Source organism: Macaca thibetana, chromosome 17 (assembly GCF_024542745.1).
Source record: "Macaca thibetana thibetana isolate TM-01 chromosome 17, ASM2454274v1, whole genome shotgun sequence".
NCBI classification, from domain to species: domain Eukaryota; kingdom Metazoa; phylum Chordata; class Mammalia; order Primates; family Cercopithecidae; genus Macaca; species Macaca thibetana.
Window position 1 is genome coordinate 28,046,014 of NC_065594.1, and position 16,699 is coordinate 28,062,712.

The window sequence follows — 16,699 nt, forward strand, 5'->3', positions numbered from 1 at the left end:
ATACGATGTTCGATTTCATGACTATATCACCATTAACTGTTCTGTGAATGGGCATTTAGTTTTTCCAGTATTGTTTTCTATGAGTAACAAGTTGTCATGAACGTTCTTGTCTAGGTCTCCTTTTCATGTGAGAATTTCCCTCGTGTAGGCTGTATGGCTAAGAGCAGAACTGTTAGGCACAGGAATGGGGTGTTTTATACTTCACTAAATATACCAAATTGTTCTTCAAAGAGATCGTACCATTTAATACACCTAACTTACCAAACATCATAGCTTAGTCTAGCTCACCTTAAACATGTTCAGGACACTTACGTTAGCCCACAGTTGGGCAAATCATCTAACACAACACCTGTTTTATAACAAAGTGTTGAATATCTCAAAACATTTATTGAATACTGTATTGAAAGTGAAAAACAGAATGGTTTATGGGTACTCGAAGTACTATTTCTACTGAATGCATGCACTATTGTAAAGTTAGAAAAAACTGTTAAGTTGAACCATTGTAAGTTGGGAACCATCTGTATAAAGGAGGATGTGTGTAGATTATATGAAAATACTATGCCTGTTAGATAAGGGAATTGAGCATTCACGATTTTGGTAGCCTCGGGGGTTCCTGGAACCAATCCCCTGCAGACACTGAGGGATGACTACACTGTGGCTTTATTACTAGCCTTGGCTGTTATTTTGGCACTTTGAATTTGTGGATCAGCTTTTCATGTTTGACCAAAATTCCTCTTGGAATTTTGATTGGAATTGCGTTGCATTTATAGATGAATTTGGGGAAAAAATAGATACATTCATATATTATATTATAAATAATTAATATAAATAATTGGAGAGACAGACCCTGTTAATGGATGGGAAAAAAACACATTCACATATTATAACATATAATATATTAATGTTATTAATGTATAATGTATTAATATGTTATTGATACATTATATATTAATATATCAATTATATATTTATATACAAATATATAAATATATTATTTTATATAATATAATTAATATATATTAATATATTATATGTTATAAAAATGTGTCTTTTTTTCCCATCCATTAACAGAGTCTGTCTCTCCAATTATTTAGGTCTTTTATAAATTTCAAAACTGTTCAATAATTTTTATCTGTAGACATATAGAACTTGGGGTTAGGCATATTCCTGGGCAAGTTTTTTGTTTTGTTTTGTTACTTTTTTCTTTTTTTTTTTTTTTTTTTTTTTGAGACGGAGTCTCGCTGTGTCGCCCAGGCTGGAGTGCAGTGGCCGGATCTCAGCTCACTGCAAGCTCTGCCTCCCGGGTTTTTACGCCATTCTCCTGCCTCAGCCTCCCGAGTAGCCGGGACTACAGGCGCCCGCCACCTCGCCCGGCTAGTTTTTTGTATTTTTTTTTTTAGTAGAGACGGGGTTTCACCGTGTTAGCCAGGATGGTCTCGAACTCCTGACCTCGTGATCCGCCCGTCTCGGCCTCCCAAAGTGCTGGGATTACAGGCTTGAGCCACCGCGCCCGGCCTTTGTTTTGTTACTTTTTTCTAAAACCTTTTTAAATGAACTATTATCAGTATGTATGAACACTATTGATTTTTATTTATTGATTTCATCCAGCAACCTTACCAAAGTCTTATTAGTTCTAAAACCTCTCTAGATTTACCTGGATATATTGTATGTGGACAATCCTCATCTTTAAATAAGAACAATTTTATTTATTTACCTTTAATTCGGGGGACTCTTAATCTCTTTTTCTTGTTTGTGTTTTTCCAGAACATTCAATTATAGCAGTGATTACAAGCAATTAAAGTTGGGAGCCCTGTCTTGTTTCTGATATTAATGGGATGCTTCAAAAATCTTATCATTGTGTATGTTTTACATTCTTAATGATTTCATTTTATTAAAATAAGGAAGTTACCTTTATCTCTAGTTTGCTAAAAATTAGAGCGTGTTGAATATTACAAAATGCTTGTGCTGGCCGGGCGCGGTGGCTCAAGCCTGTAATCCCAGCACTTTGGGAGGCCGAGACGGGCGGATCATGAGGTCAGGAGATCGAGACCATCCTGGCTAATACGGTGAAACCCCGTCTCTACTAAAAAATACAAAAAACTAGCCGGGCGAAGTGGCGGGTGCCTGTAGTCCCAGCTCCTCGGGAGGCTGAGGCAGGAGAATGGCGTGAACCCGAGAGGAGGAGCTTGCAGTGAGCTGAGATCCGGCCACTGCACTCCAGCCTGGGTGACAGAGCGAGACTCCGTCTCAAAAAAAAAAAAAAAAAAAAAAAATGCTTGTGCTACATCTATTGAAATGATCCGGGTTCTTTTTCTCTCTCTGGCTACAAACATTGCTAAATGCTTTATTTTATTTTACTTTTTTATGTGCATAATTTGATGTTTATTTTAAATTACAAATTTATGGAAAAGTTGCATATACAGTACAAAGAACTTTTTTGGGGGGTCAGAACCATTTTAAATTAAATTATGTGTTATCTATCCTGAATACTTTAGTTTTTTTTTTTTTTTTTTTTTTTGAGACGGAGTCTTGCTGTGTCGCCCCAGGCTGGAGAGAAGTGGTGCGATCTTGGCTCACTGCAACCTCTGCCTCCGGGGTTCAAGCGATTCTCCTGCCTCAGCCTCCCGAGTATCTGGGATTACAGGCACGTGCCACCACACCCAGCTAATTTTTTTGTATTTGTAGTAGAAACGGGGTTTCACCATGTTAGCCAGGATGGTCTTGATCTCCTGACCTTGTGATCTGCCCGCCTCGGCTTCCCAAAGTGCTGGGATTACAGGCATGAGTCACTGTGCCCAGCCTTTAGTATGTATTTTCTACAAATAAGGTGATATGGTTTGGCTATGTCCCCACCCAAATCTCACCTTGAATTGTAATAATCCCCACTTGTCAAGGGCGGAGCCAGGTGGAGATAAGTGCATCATGGGAGCGGGTTTTTCCCATGCCATTCGCATGATAGTGAATAAGTCTCAGGAAATGTGATGGTTTTATAAAGAGGAGTTCCCCAAAAATCTCTCTTGCCTGCTGCCACGTAAAACATGGCTTTGCTCCCCCTTACCTTCTGCCATGATTGTGAGGCCTCCCCAGCCATGTGGAATTGTGAGTTCATTAAACCTCTTTTTCTTTATAAACTACCCAGTCTTGGGTATGTCTTTATTAGCAGCATGAGAACTGACTAATACACAGGACATTCTCTCACACTATAACAATATAAACGTCAAAATCAGGAAATTTTGTTATACTACTACCATCTATTCCTCAAACCACTGAGGTTTCACCTGTTGTACTAATAACACGTGTGTGTGTGTGTGTGTGTGCTTTTTTTTGAGACGAGGTCTCACTCTGTTGCCCAGGGCTGGAGTGCAATGGCACCATCATGCCTCACTGCAACTTTGACCTCCTGGGCTCAAGTGATTCTCCCACCTCAGCCTCCAGAGTAGCTGGGATTGTAGGCATGTGCCACTGTGTCCAGCTAATTTTTTTGTACTATTTGTAGAGATGGGTTTTTTGCCATGTTGCCCAGGTTGGTATCCAACCCCTGGGCTCAAGCAATCCTCCCACCTCAGCCTCCCAAATGCTGGGATTACACGTGTGAGCCACCATAGCTGGCCTAATAACATTTTTTACAACAAAAGATTTTCGCTCAGGGGTTGCATTTGGTTTTCAGGTCTTAAGTTTTTTTCATTTCATTCTGTTAATAATGTGTGTTGTACTTATATATTTTTTCTGCTGTGAAACCATTCTTAGATTAACACCATTTAATGGTGATGTTTTATTTTTACTTATTTATTTGAGACAAGCCCTTCCAGGCTGGAATGGAGTATAATCATAGCTCACTGCAGCCTTGAACTCCTGGGCTTAAGCAATCCTCCCACCTCAGCTTCCTAAGTAGCTAGGACTACAGGCATGTACCACCACACCCAGCCAATTTTTTAGTTTATTTTTGTAGAGATGGGGGTCCCACTGTGTTATCCAGGCTCATCTTGAACTCCTGGCCTCAAGTGATTCTCCTGTCTCAGCCTCCCAAAGTGTTGGGATTACAGGCGTGAGCCACCGCTCCCAGCGGTGATCTTTTTATTCTAATATACTGTTGATGTTGATTTGCTACTATTTTTTAGTTAACTTTATTGGCATATTTTACATAAAATCAAATGTACCCATTTTAAGTGTCCAATTCAGAAAGTTTTGAGACATGTAACCACATGAGACCCATGTAACCACTACCACCATCAAGATATAAACATATCCATTACCCCAAAGGGTTTCCTCAATGCTCTGTGCAATCAATTCCTTCCTACCCCAACTCCCTATCGATTTGTCTTATCTTTTCTCAGATTTCATATGAAAGGAATCCTATCGTTGTCTTCCTTTGTGTCACTTCCTTTGCTCAGCATACTGTTTTAGATTCACCCATGTCGCATGTATCTGTATCTTGTTCCTTTATCATTCTTCTTAGTACTTAATTGGTATGAATATATCACAATTTGTTTATTCATTCATCTGTTGGTAGACGTGTTATTTCCAGTTTGGAGCTCTTATGATAAAGATCAGTTCTGAGCATCTGTATATGAGTCTTTGTGTCTTTATTTAGGTCTTTCATAATTTCAAAATTGTTCAATAATTTTTTTTTTTGAGACGGAGTTTTGCTTTTGTTGCCCAGGCTGGAGTGCAATGGCGTGATTACGGCTCACTGCACCCTCCACCTCACAGGTTCAAGCAGTTCTCCTGCCTCAGCCTCCAGAGTAGCTGGGATTACAGGTCCCTGCCACCATGCCCAGCTAATTTTTTGTATTTTCAGTAGAGATGAGGTTTCACCATGTTGGCCTGACTGGTCTCGAACTCCTGACCTCAGGTGATCCGCCTGCTTTGGCCTCCCAAAGTGCTGGGATTACAGGTGTGAGCCACCGCACCCAGCTATTCAGTAATTTTTATCTGTAGAGGTATAGATCTTGGGGTTAGGCATATTCCTGGGCTTGTTTTTTGTTTTGTTACTTTTTTCTAAAACCTTTTTAAATGAGCTATTATCAGTATATATGAACACTATTGATTTTTATTTATTGATCTCATCCAGCAACCTTACCAAAGTCTTGTTAGTTCTAAAAAGTCTCTAGATTTACCTGGATATATTGTATGTGGACAATCCTCATCTTTAAATAAGGACAATTTTATTTATTTACCTTTAATTTGGGGCACTCAATCTGTTTTTCTTGTTTGATTATGTTTCTTTTGGGTAAACAGCTAGAACTAGAATTACTGAGTCATAAAGTGAGTGTATGTTTAACTTTAAAAGTGATTGCATTATTTTACATTTCTACCAATAATATGTAAGAATTTCATTTGCTCCACATCCTCATCAACAGTGGGTCTTGTTATTTTAGGCAGTCCAGTAGATGTGTATTGCATCTCACTATGGCTTTAATATGCCTGAGGGTTAATGAGACTGAGCATCTTCTCATGTGCTCATTTGCCATTCATAAACCTTCTTTCATGAAGCATCTATTCACATTTTGTGCCTACTTTTAATTGAATTGTCTTATTCTTGAGTTGTAAGTGTTTTCTAAATTCTGGATGCAAGTCTTTTGTCAGAGATATGTATTGTGAATATTTTCTCCCAGTCTCTGGCTTGCCTTTTTGTTTTCTTAGCAATGTCTTTCAAAGACAATTTTAATTTTGATATAATCCAACTTACTTTTTCTTTATGCTTTCTGATTTTTATATGAAATCTTTGCCTATGCCAATGTCACCAAAATTTACTCTTAGGTTTTTCATGCCCTTTTGTTATTTGATTATAAAATGTGAAATATTGATCTTCAATTCAGATTTGGATTCTTCTGGTTTCAAGTAGCACATAGAGACTGGAGCCGGTCTAAACATAAAAGGGGATTTATAATAAGGTTTTGGGAGCATTTCATGTTTCCTAAAGGCAGGCATGCAGGTGGGTGTAAGAAACAGCTAGAAAGCCTTTGGGAACCTAGAATGTCCTCTTTCTAGCCCTTGTTTTTCTTTCTTTGCAGACTGACTTGCTCTGACCACGTGGCTTCAACTATTCCTCAAAGCCCATTCCACACTTTTAGGATAGGGGATTGGACTGACCTAGCTTGGCATCAGGGTTCCACCCAGGTCAATGAGTTATTAGAGGTCAGGATTACAGAGTATAAAACATGCCTGGAAACCAGGGTCATTCCCAGAGAAATGGGATGGCTTATGGTCTGTTCATCCATTCCCAAAGGTTGCCACTGTTTTACCCCCAGTCCATTTCCCACTCCTGGTTTGATTTTCCACTTTTGGTATGATTTTCTGATATGTAGCTTTCAATATTACTTTGTGCATACTCTGGATTTTTTTTTCCAATCTGCAGCTGTATTCTTCAGGACTTGTGGAATGTGAGGATCATGATCCACTTAATCTTGATAGAAGTTTTGATGTGGAATCAGTAAAGAAAGAAATCCAGAGAGGAAGGAAGTTGGTAAGTGTAAATGATGTTATTTCTTATACTGGATGAACAGAGCCTCAGGGGATGCATTCCAAAGGAAGTCTATTTGACTGATAAACTAGGGATAGAGAATCTTCTTGGAGAGCTGAAAGAAGTAGGAACTGTATTGGAAACCTCAATTCAACTTAACATTTAATTATTTATTTATTTATTTTGAGACAGAGTTTTGCTCTTGTTGCCCAGGCTAGAGTGCAGTGACGTGGTCTCAGCTCACTGCAACCTCCACCTCCTGGGTTCAAGCAATTCTCCTGCCTCAGCCTCCCGAGTAGCTGGGATTACAGGCATAGGCCACCATGCTCGGTAAATTTTCATATTTTTAGTAGAGACAGGGTTTCACCATGTTGGCCAGGCCGGTCTCGAACTCCTGACCTCAGGTGATCTGCCCGCCTTGGCCTCCCAAAGTGCTGGGATTACAGGCGTGAGCCACCACGCCCGTCCAACATTTAATATTTTAAACTAAACTACCATATACTTCACCAGTAAAGTGATCTGAGTTAGAATGCTTTTGCTGTAAGTAGAAGTAAGCTCAAGTTAAACAGACTTTTACAAAGAGGATGCTTACTTTTTCACTTGATCAGAGAAAACACCTGCTTTCCAAGCTGGTTGATTCAGTGGCTTGATGTCATCAGGGGCCCAGATTCTTCCTCTCTGGCCTCCTGTCCCCAACATCAGCTGGTCTCCTTGTGGTCATAGGGTGGCCGCAGGCAGCAACTGAAGCATCAGGCTTTCTTGTTCATATCCAGTGAAAGAGAAAGGTCATCCCTACACATGGAATAAGCCCCCTTCTAAAAGTTTAATTAGGTTACACCCCTCTTTCTGCACCAACTGCTGGGGGTGGCCATAACTAATCAGGGTCTACCCTGGGAGCTGGGGTCAGCTCCCCATGGGTCATAAGGGGGCTCTTCAGGAAGAAAGAAATGCTGAGAAGTCATTCCACTGGGCTTATTGCAGTGACTTCCTCTCAAGGACCCTTCACATCTTAGTAAGCAGGACAGCAAGTGTGAGCACCTCACACTCTGACTACAACCACAGGGTTAATGACCGGGGACAAACAGTTAGTCTTTGCAAGGCATCAGCATCAGCAGCATCCTGTGGTAGGTGTGTTACATACACTGTTCTAGGTAAACTCCCAGCTATAGGTAAAACGATGCCCATTTTGTAAATCGAAGAAATGGAAAGTTCAGGGTGAAAGGGAACAGTCTAGATGGAATTCTGCAAATTATGCTGTCTTAGGCAGTGTACACAATACTGTAGTAGGTCCTGAAGCAAGTCATAAAAATGGACTGTGTGTGGCCCAGGCATGGTGGTGCATGCCTCTAATCCCAGCACTTTGGGAAGTCAAGGCAGGAGGACTGCTTGAGCCCAGGAATTTGAGACCAACCTGGGCAACATAGTGGGACCCTGTCTTTACCAAAAAAAAAAAAAAATTAGCCCAACACATTGGCATATACCTGTAGTCCCAGCTACTTAGGAGGCTGAGGTAGGAGGATTGCGTGAGCCTGGAAAGTCGAGGCTGCAGTGAGCTATGAGCTCACCACTGTACTCCAACCTGGGCAACAGAGTGAGACTCTGTCTCAAATTTAAAAAAAAAAAAAAGAAAGAAAGAATGTGTGGATCCTGCTCTCAATGTGTACCCTATACTAATAAATACTTGGCAAGACTGGCTGCTGACATCATTAGTGCTCACAGTGCCATGTCCCTAGGATTTTGGGTGTGATGAGATGGGTGAACAGGGAGCCCCTCTAATTAGAAAGTAGCAGACAAACCTCAACTAGAATATATTTGTTGCTCTTCACTAATTGGATTTGAGTGGGGAGACATAGAGTTAAAGAAATCTGTGTGAAATTCTAGTGGCCATCCAGTCATGAAGAGACCCAGGCTGAGAAATGAGGGCAGTTGACTGGAGGCATAATATTTGGCAGAAAGCAGGTACCTGAGGGTTTCTGCAGATCTTGGGATGCAGACTTCCCTACTGGGAAGGCTTTGGGATGGGTTGGAAGTAGAGGATAAAGGAGAGAAGAGAGGAAAGTCACCTGAGGTAATAGTTACCCACTCACAGCATTTATGGAACCCTTGGACTATGTGGGCAGATACATGGCACACACCCGTCGTAGGGACAGGCCAGTGCTGTGGTGGTTTCAGTACAGCTGGGCAAGTGCCTCGAGGGTGAGCAGCAGGGGCCCTCAGCAAGCAGGCTCCTCCCTAGGATTCGGACTACCAATCTGACACAGCCACATGAGCATCCAATAGCATTTCAGAGTAAAGTGGCCAAAAAAATACAGTTCCATCTCCTACACACACACACACACACACACACACACACACACACACACACACACACACACACTCCCCATCTAAATCTGCTCATTCTTCATCCCAGTAAACAGCACCATCCTTATCCATTTGCCCAAGCCAGAAGTCTAAGGACTCTCTTTTCCTCGTCAACCTCCCAGCCCAACATCAAGCCCATGGGCACAAACTCCTAGATGCATCTTGCATTAATCCGCCCACTTCTCTCAGCGTCAGTAATCCACCATAGTGAAGACACCCATCTTGTTCTCTAAAGCTAGTACTGACCCTCACCCCACTCTCTCTCCTGCCATCCCTACCCCAGCCCTTTGTTCTCCGTCCAGCAGCAGCCCAGCAGCCCGAGTGATCTTTCAAAAATGTTAATCAGTTTATGTTCCCCTTGCACAAAGATAGAACCCAACTCCTTACTCTGGCGTGTAAGTCCCACTTGATCCAGCCCTTACTTACCCCTTTGATCATCCCAAGGCTTCGTCGTGCCCACTTCGCTGCTCCAACAGCACTGGCCATCTGTCTTGTCCTTGCTGTAGCTTGCCAGTGGGGAAGCTCATTCTTGTGGCCAAGACCCAAGGCCCTCTGCTTAGAATGTCTTTCCTCCTCCTTTTTGCATCTGGGAGCTCTTATTATTATTCAGATCTCAGCTTCCATATCACCTCCTTAGAGGTGACACATTTTACTGACTGCCCAATCTGAAGTAGGGACCCAGTGACACTCTGTCACTTCACCCTATTTTAATTCGATATAATGTGTATATAACTTTGTGAGATGTTTTAAACTTTGCTTTATTTGATCATTGTACCTTGTCTCCGATAGAATGTAAGCCTCACGTGGACAGGCATCTTCTCTGCTTTGTCCACTACTGTTTTCCCTTATCCTAAAACCGTGCCTGCCACATCATAGCTACTGCATACTAAATAAATACTATATACTCATGTATTTTTAAATGAATAAATGTTCATTAGCCATTTGTGTTTTTTCTTCTGTAATTTGCCAGTTACCATTTTTCTGCAGGTTTTCAGAATCTGAAAACTTTATCTAGTATGTTACAAACATTTTTCTTTCCATCTTTTCCTTGTCTTTCAAATATTTTTTAATGCCCTCACTATAAAAATGGAAGTTTAAAATTTTTGTATAGTAGGCTCTGTCAGTCCTTCTGCGCCCAGGCTGGAGTACAGTGGTGCAATCACAGCTCACCACAGCCTTGATTTCCCGGGCCCAAGCTATCTTCTGGCCTCAGCCTCCCACATAGCTGGGACTACAGGAGTGTGCCACTATGCCCAGCTGACTTTTAAAGTTTTTTTGTAGAGATTAGGTCTCACTGTGTTGCCCAAGCTGGTCTCGAACTCCTGGGCTCAAGCAATCCTCCTGCCTCAGCCTCCCAAAGTACTAGGATTACAGGTATGGGCCACCACACCTAGCCTGTCAAGAGTTTCCATTTGTGGCTTCTGGGTTTTCTTCCTGCCTTAGACAGCCTTCCTTGCCTCCATACTATGCTTTTTTTCTTTCTCCTATATTTCCTAATCTTTAAGAGTTTTTTGTTTAACATTATCTAGTTAGAGCTTTAATCCATGTGCAACTTATTCAGGAGTATATTGTAAGGTAGGGATCTAACTTTATTTTTTCCTATATACATAGCCAGTTACCCTCCTCCCAAATTAAATGATCGTTCTTGTATGCTCTGATTTGAATTTCCACCTTTATCATAACCTTATTTCTTGCCTATATTTGAATTTCCTTTTACTGTTTCTGTGCTTGCTTGTGCCAACCCTGGGCTATGGTGTGAGTGACCTCCTGTTCTGCAAGGCGAGTTCACTGGGCCCCCACGTCATTCAGCCAGAGTATCATGCGGATCAGCCTTGGTCCTGGCTGGATTCCCCTAAACCAGTGAGGCTGCTGTGGCCACACGCTGCCTAGCCATCATGACACCACTCTCACATATAAAATACCAGATAGATAAATAAATACAAGGCAGGGAGCAAATAAATTGAACTAAGAAAAAACTGTTAATAGAGTTGTAGAATTTTTTTAAATGTTTGGCCCTACTACCTAGATTCCAAGGAGGTTTCCCTTACTTTATCTCACATTATCCTCAATAGCAACTCTGTAAGACAGACATTATCACCCACGGCAGGGTCTAAGTCCGAAAGAGAAATCACACCACTCTTAGTGGCACAGCCAGCGGCCACTCTCGCCTGTCTCAAAGGGCCCCCTAGTGGGGCCCCTTGCCTGGAGCTGGACAAGTTTGCCTGCTCTGCTTTTTAGAAAATTATTTTTAAAATAGAGAGATTGGTTTTTTTGAAACAAAAAGCATTTTCTGCTTTTAATCAGATCATTACAAAACTGTCTGTCCAAGCATTCCAGTTAGCTGAGGTTTTGCCAAAATTCCCAAATGAGCAGCCAAATGTAAGTACTGTACCCTAATGTTTGTAACAGGATGGAACCTTGCTCATGATGCCAGGATAAAATGCAGGGCTCCTGGAACTTAAATAACATGTAATGATATCTTTGAATTTTAACAAATAACAACAAACAGGTACTTACTCAGTAAAATCTATTCTTCTGTAGAAATGTAAATTTTGTCATAAAAGAGGAGCCACCGTGGGATGTGATTTAAAAAACTGTAACAAGAATTACCACTTTTTCTGTGCCAAGAAGGACGACGCAGTTCCACAGTCTGATGGAGTTCGAGGAATTTATAAGTATTTAATAAAACATTTTTAAAACCACATTTGGGGGATTGGGATAAGGAATGGTTAGATTAAGACAAGGAGACTTTTTTTAAAAAAAAGTCTATTTTTTTTAATAAATAAAGATTAATTTTATGTAAATGGTTTTGAAATGAGAACATAGCCAGTTTGCGGGATGCCCAGGGGTTACGTGAATTTTGAATTTCAGTGAAATATATATATATATATATAATTTTAGTCACAATATCTTGAATAATGAGCTCAATGTTAGGAGAGCATGATTTTTTTAAATGTGATTTTTGTGAGCTATGTTACATTCTTAGGATGATTTTTTTTTAAATTCCATTCAGAGGCTGCTGTTTTTTCCTGCCGGTGGGCGTATATTCCCAATTTTCCCATAGTGTTCCAGGCACTATTTTATTTATTTCTTTAATAACCACTTGCTTTATGCCAAGCACAGTTCTAAGTGCTTTACAAATGTTAACTCATTTAATCCTCATAATAGTCAACTGAGATATATACTATTATCTTCACTTTCCAGAGGAGGAAACTGGGGCCTTGAGACACTCAGTGACTTGTGCCCAGGTTACACAGCTAGTCAGTGGCAGAGCTGGGCTGCAGGACTTCCGAGTCCTCGCTCTTTGCCACCATGTTGTCTTCAGGTATGGGGGCTATATATTCTAAAACACGAGGGAAGCCTACCATTGAAAGAAGCTTGCTAAACAATTTTAAATGTAATTTTGAGCAAGTTCCGTAAGTATTTTGTTGCTAATCAGGCATGAAACGTGTAAATATGTAAATTTCATACTGCACTTCTTTTTATATTTGATTTTCTAAGAAACTCACAGGTTGTTATAGTCTCAGAGTTTCATTTTTATTATTTACCTTCCCAAAGAACTCGTTTTGGTATGACCTTTAAAATGACCTTAAACACAAGATCAAACAAAAAGGAATGAAGTCCCTGCTATAGCTTAAAGTTTGAAAAACCCATTAGAAGAACAAATAGGGACTCAATAAAATAGTCTTCTTGCATTGTTTTTTCAAGGAACAGGTGAATTTTTATGCATTTTTAAACTGAATTTAAACCTTCATGCTTATCATACATGAGGCACCTTGCTAGGTGCTACGAGATACAAAGAAGAATAAAATATAGATTGAACCTCAGAGAAGTTATCACCTGGTGGGAAGCCCAGAAGAAGGGTCAATGCAAACAGAAGCACATGGGATAACCAGAGAAGGAGGGGTTACATGAAGGGAGCTTGGCATTGAGTTGAGAATTGTTGACACTGTGGAATGGATGGGAACATGGGGGTTCATCCTGATATTTTCGACACTGTTTTATATGTTTGAAAAAATTTAAGTACTTGGGAAGTGAAAGTGCTCAGAGATACCAGAATCAAAGTGGGAGGAGATTAACTTTGTTTCGGTGTTGCTGGGAAGGCTGCATGGAGGAGGTGGGAAGTGGTATAAGATGGGAAGAAACGGCATTCCCCTAGGCGAGGAGGCCACTGCTTCCTGAGAGTCCACGCCATCTGGAGAGGAAGGGAGATGAAGCTGGGTGCCGAGGAGGAGGAAAGGTTAGAAAGAAAGCAGCCTGAGCAGCTCTATAAAACGATTCACTTCATTTCTTTTTTGTTTTTTTTAAAGACGGAGTCTTCTGTGGCCAGGCTGGAGTGCAATGGTGCAATCTCAGCTCATTGCAACCTCCAGCCTCCCAGGTTCAAGCGATTCTCCTGCCTCAGCCTCCCGAGTAGCTGGGACTACCGGCATGTGCCACCACGCCCAGCTAATTTTTGTATTTTTAGTAGAGACGGGGTTTCACCATGTTGGCCAGGAAGGTCTCGATTTCTTGACCTCGTGACCCACCCACCTCAGCCTCCCAAAGTGCTGGGATTACAGGCATGAGCCACTGCGCCCAGCCTCACTTCATTTCTTCATCGTAGCCTGCTATGCTGCTGCTTTCTCTTGGAAGATACTAATCAGTTCTAGGCCCTTTGTAGGTCAAATCTAAGATCTGGGGCAAATATCTGTTTTCATTGAAAACTACTTTTTCCTCAAATTAATGCATGCAATTTTGTGCTATTTATTGTTGAAAACCAGCAGAATCTTGTACGTCAGATGGAAATCTGCATGTCTTTAGGTCTCTTTATACAGTAAAATCCCACTGACCACTGTATATGAACTAGTATTGTTCATAATACTTCATCAGTACTCATTCCTTGAAAGAACATAATCATCTTCCTAAGTCCCTGAGGGCATAAAAGACATCTAACTGGGCCTCCCGTCTGCACTCAGTGGGGGTCACTAATTTTACACAGGTTTAAACAGCTTTAAAAAAAAAAAAAAAACTTTAGTGTGACACCATCATGAAAAGTAGGGTAGTATGTTTTTAATCACAAAAATAGACATGATATTTGAAAACTGTAAATAAAAATATTTTACAATTCTTTGAAATTAAATATTTCAGACTGCTTTGCCAACAACATGCTCAATTCCCGAACAGCGCTCAAAGTGGTAAGTTCCTAAAATTTAGCACTGTGGGTTTTAAAGAAAGGTAAACATTTAGGTAATATAAGGAATAGTCCCAATTTTCTAGCTTCATTGAATTAAAATATAAATACTTGAGTTAAAATTTTACATATCTAGAAAATTGACAACTTATTTGTGTACTATGTGATATAACTAACTAATTTTTTCTTCTTTATGAACAAGACTTATTCTCTTTGAACCATTCGCTGGTATCTTTCATTCTCCCTACACTCACAGAACCAAACTAAGACATGGGAAAAAGCCTTGACTTTTGGGACTGCTTCTCTTCCATAAGAATTTTCAGTAGATAAAATTTAAAAAGTGCTACACTTTCCCTGAGTGAAAATTCCCTAAGGATGCATGGTTAGCATTTCAGTTCTAATTAAGGCAGACTGGATCCTGGCTAACTGGAGTTATGGGGTATACTTTCATTCATGAGTGGAACAGCAGTGTCTTAGCAGCACTAAATCTGCAATGTTCACTGTGAACTGGAGTCAGGACCTCGTTGGAAGACTTAGTTCTGCGTCATGCCAACTGCATTTTATGGTGATGAACAACACTCTCCAAATAGCACCTCTACAGTCATTTTTCAGTCATTACCCTTTTAACTCAGCAGGAAGTGCTACTACAAATTCTGCTTTAAATCAGTGTTTACTGACGGAAAAGCATCAGCAATACACACTTAACCAAACCCTTGCAAATGTCATCTATTAAATATCTTCATCTTTATTAGTCTGTTTTACTTTGAATATCTTCACTTATGAGTGAAATTGAGTGCATTCCCATATCTTTTCACCAATTATATTTGTTTTCCTATAACCCAATTTGTTCATTTTTCTATTCAATGCACCCTCTCCCCAGAGAGTTCCCCATATGCCCATTTTTCTACTCAATTTACCTGTTTTGCATTAAACTTATAATATTTTTTCAATTAACCCTTTATCATAAGTGCTGCAAACACTTAGTTTGCCATATCTTTTGACTTTGTAAAAACTTTTGGCATATGAGTTGTATATTTCATGTAGTCCAACAGTAATCTTTTCCTTTATGGATTCTAATTTTTAAATGGTTTCTATTTTTAGCTAAGTTTTCAGGAGTGAAAAGAAAAAGAGGAAGGAAGAAACACCTCTCAGGCAATCATATACAGGTAATCTGACTTAGTTTTTATAGCTTTGCATTTCTTCATACAGAGTCCTTATTTAAACCAGTCTGAATGTCAGGTGAAATGTACTTTCCAAATCATCCGAACAGACAGCCTTTGTAGAACATTCTTCATTTGTGTTCTCAGCTAAGGCTGCTCCTGAGGCTGCCTTTTTAGGAAGAATCCCATAGTCAGGAAGCTCTTAGATAATTCCTAGATGATAGTATCACAATGAGATGAGCATGAAAATGAAGCTGGATGTTCCAAGCACATAACCTTCAGGAGGTGACATTCTGAGCTCCTATAAATTCCCTGGCACCAAACTAGTGAGAGCATCTGATCCCACAGGTGCTTACAGGTAAAACGGGCAGAGGGTGCAGTCAAACATCCTTATGGAACCAAGTATTTCCCAGCTGCATGGCCCACACCTGACCACATTTGTAGCTCTTATAAACTTCTGGATTATTATGTATAAAACGTATGAAAGTATTTTGGGGATTTGAAAGTTTTTATACATCAGCACGTATAAGCTAAATTCATATGAGCCAGCAACCTTCACCTCCTCCTGTTTATACAAGGGGTGCTTGTCAAACACCTCTTGATGTTTTATAATACAAAACAAAAATACATTTGCTGTTTACATCTAAATATGAATATGGGGCGTTTTGTTGTTGTTGTTGTTGTTGTTGTTGTTGTTTTGAGACAGAGTTTTGCTCTTTCGCCCAGGCTGGAGTGCAATGGTGCGATCTTGGCTCACTGCAACCTCTGCCTCCCGGATTCAAGCAATTCTCCTGCCTCAGCCTCCTGAGTAGCTGGGATTACAGGCGTGCACCACCACGCCTGCCTAATTTTTGTATTTTTAGTAGAGACAGGGTTTCACCATGTTGTCCAGGCTGGTCTCCAACTCCTGACCTTGTGATCCGCCCACCTCGTCCTCCCAAAATTCTGAGATTATAGGTGTGAGCCACCGCGCCCAGCCAGGGCATGATTTTTACTGTAGGCGTATCATTTAGTTATGGACAGCAAAAGACTGGTTTTCATTTTATGCAATATTAAAATCAATGTAATGCAATCTTGATTTTCTCTCCTTCTAGTCACCCGAAACAATGAAATGTAATACATTCGTAAGACAAGTGAAAGAAGAGCATGGTAGACACACAGGTTTGCACTAAGTGTTGTCTGTGACAAATATGGCCTACAATACTTACAAAAATGTCAACCCACGTGTTTCAAACTTGGTATCCCGCCTAAATCTTTATTCTTCTAGGCTTGTAGTAATTAATGAGTATAAGTCTTTATCGTAACTATCCACTTTATTGTAATCCCAGCATATCAAGATAACTTAGGTTGGAATGGTCCGTTGTCTTCAGTATTAAGAAAAGACAGACCTCTTAATAAAGACGCAGACAGGCTTGCCTGAGCTCAGAATCCAGTGATATGTCACCCCTCACACTGTGACCCCTGTAACTGTAGTTCTCTGTTCTTTAAAGAAATAGACATTCCACTAACAACACATACAAACTGTGACAAAAAGTGACAGGG

The 16,699-nt window shown here is 40.4% G+C and overlaps 1 protein-coding gene across 2 annotated transcripts in view; it reads left to right on the forward strand.

Annotated features, from left to right (window-relative positions):
- The window catches only part of PHF11 (PHD finger protein 11), a 211,056-nt gene that overhangs the window by 189,077 nt on the left and 5,280 nt on the right, over window positions 1–16,699 (forward strand). For both annotated transcript variants that reach the window (XM_050766361.1, XM_050766362.1), the window contains 5 exons: window positions 6,359–6,466; window positions 11,366–11,499; window positions 13,955–14,001; window positions 15,099–15,163; window positions 16,252–16,318. In XM_050766361.1, coding sequence (XP_050622318.1) covers window positions 6,359–6,466; window positions 11,366–11,499; window positions 13,955–14,001; window positions 15,099–15,163; window positions 16,252–16,318 — 421 coding nt within the window. The remainder of the gene's footprint in view (window positions 1–6,358; window positions 6,467–11,365; window positions 11,500–13,954; window positions 14,002–15,098; window positions 15,164–16,251; window positions 16,319–16,699) is intronic.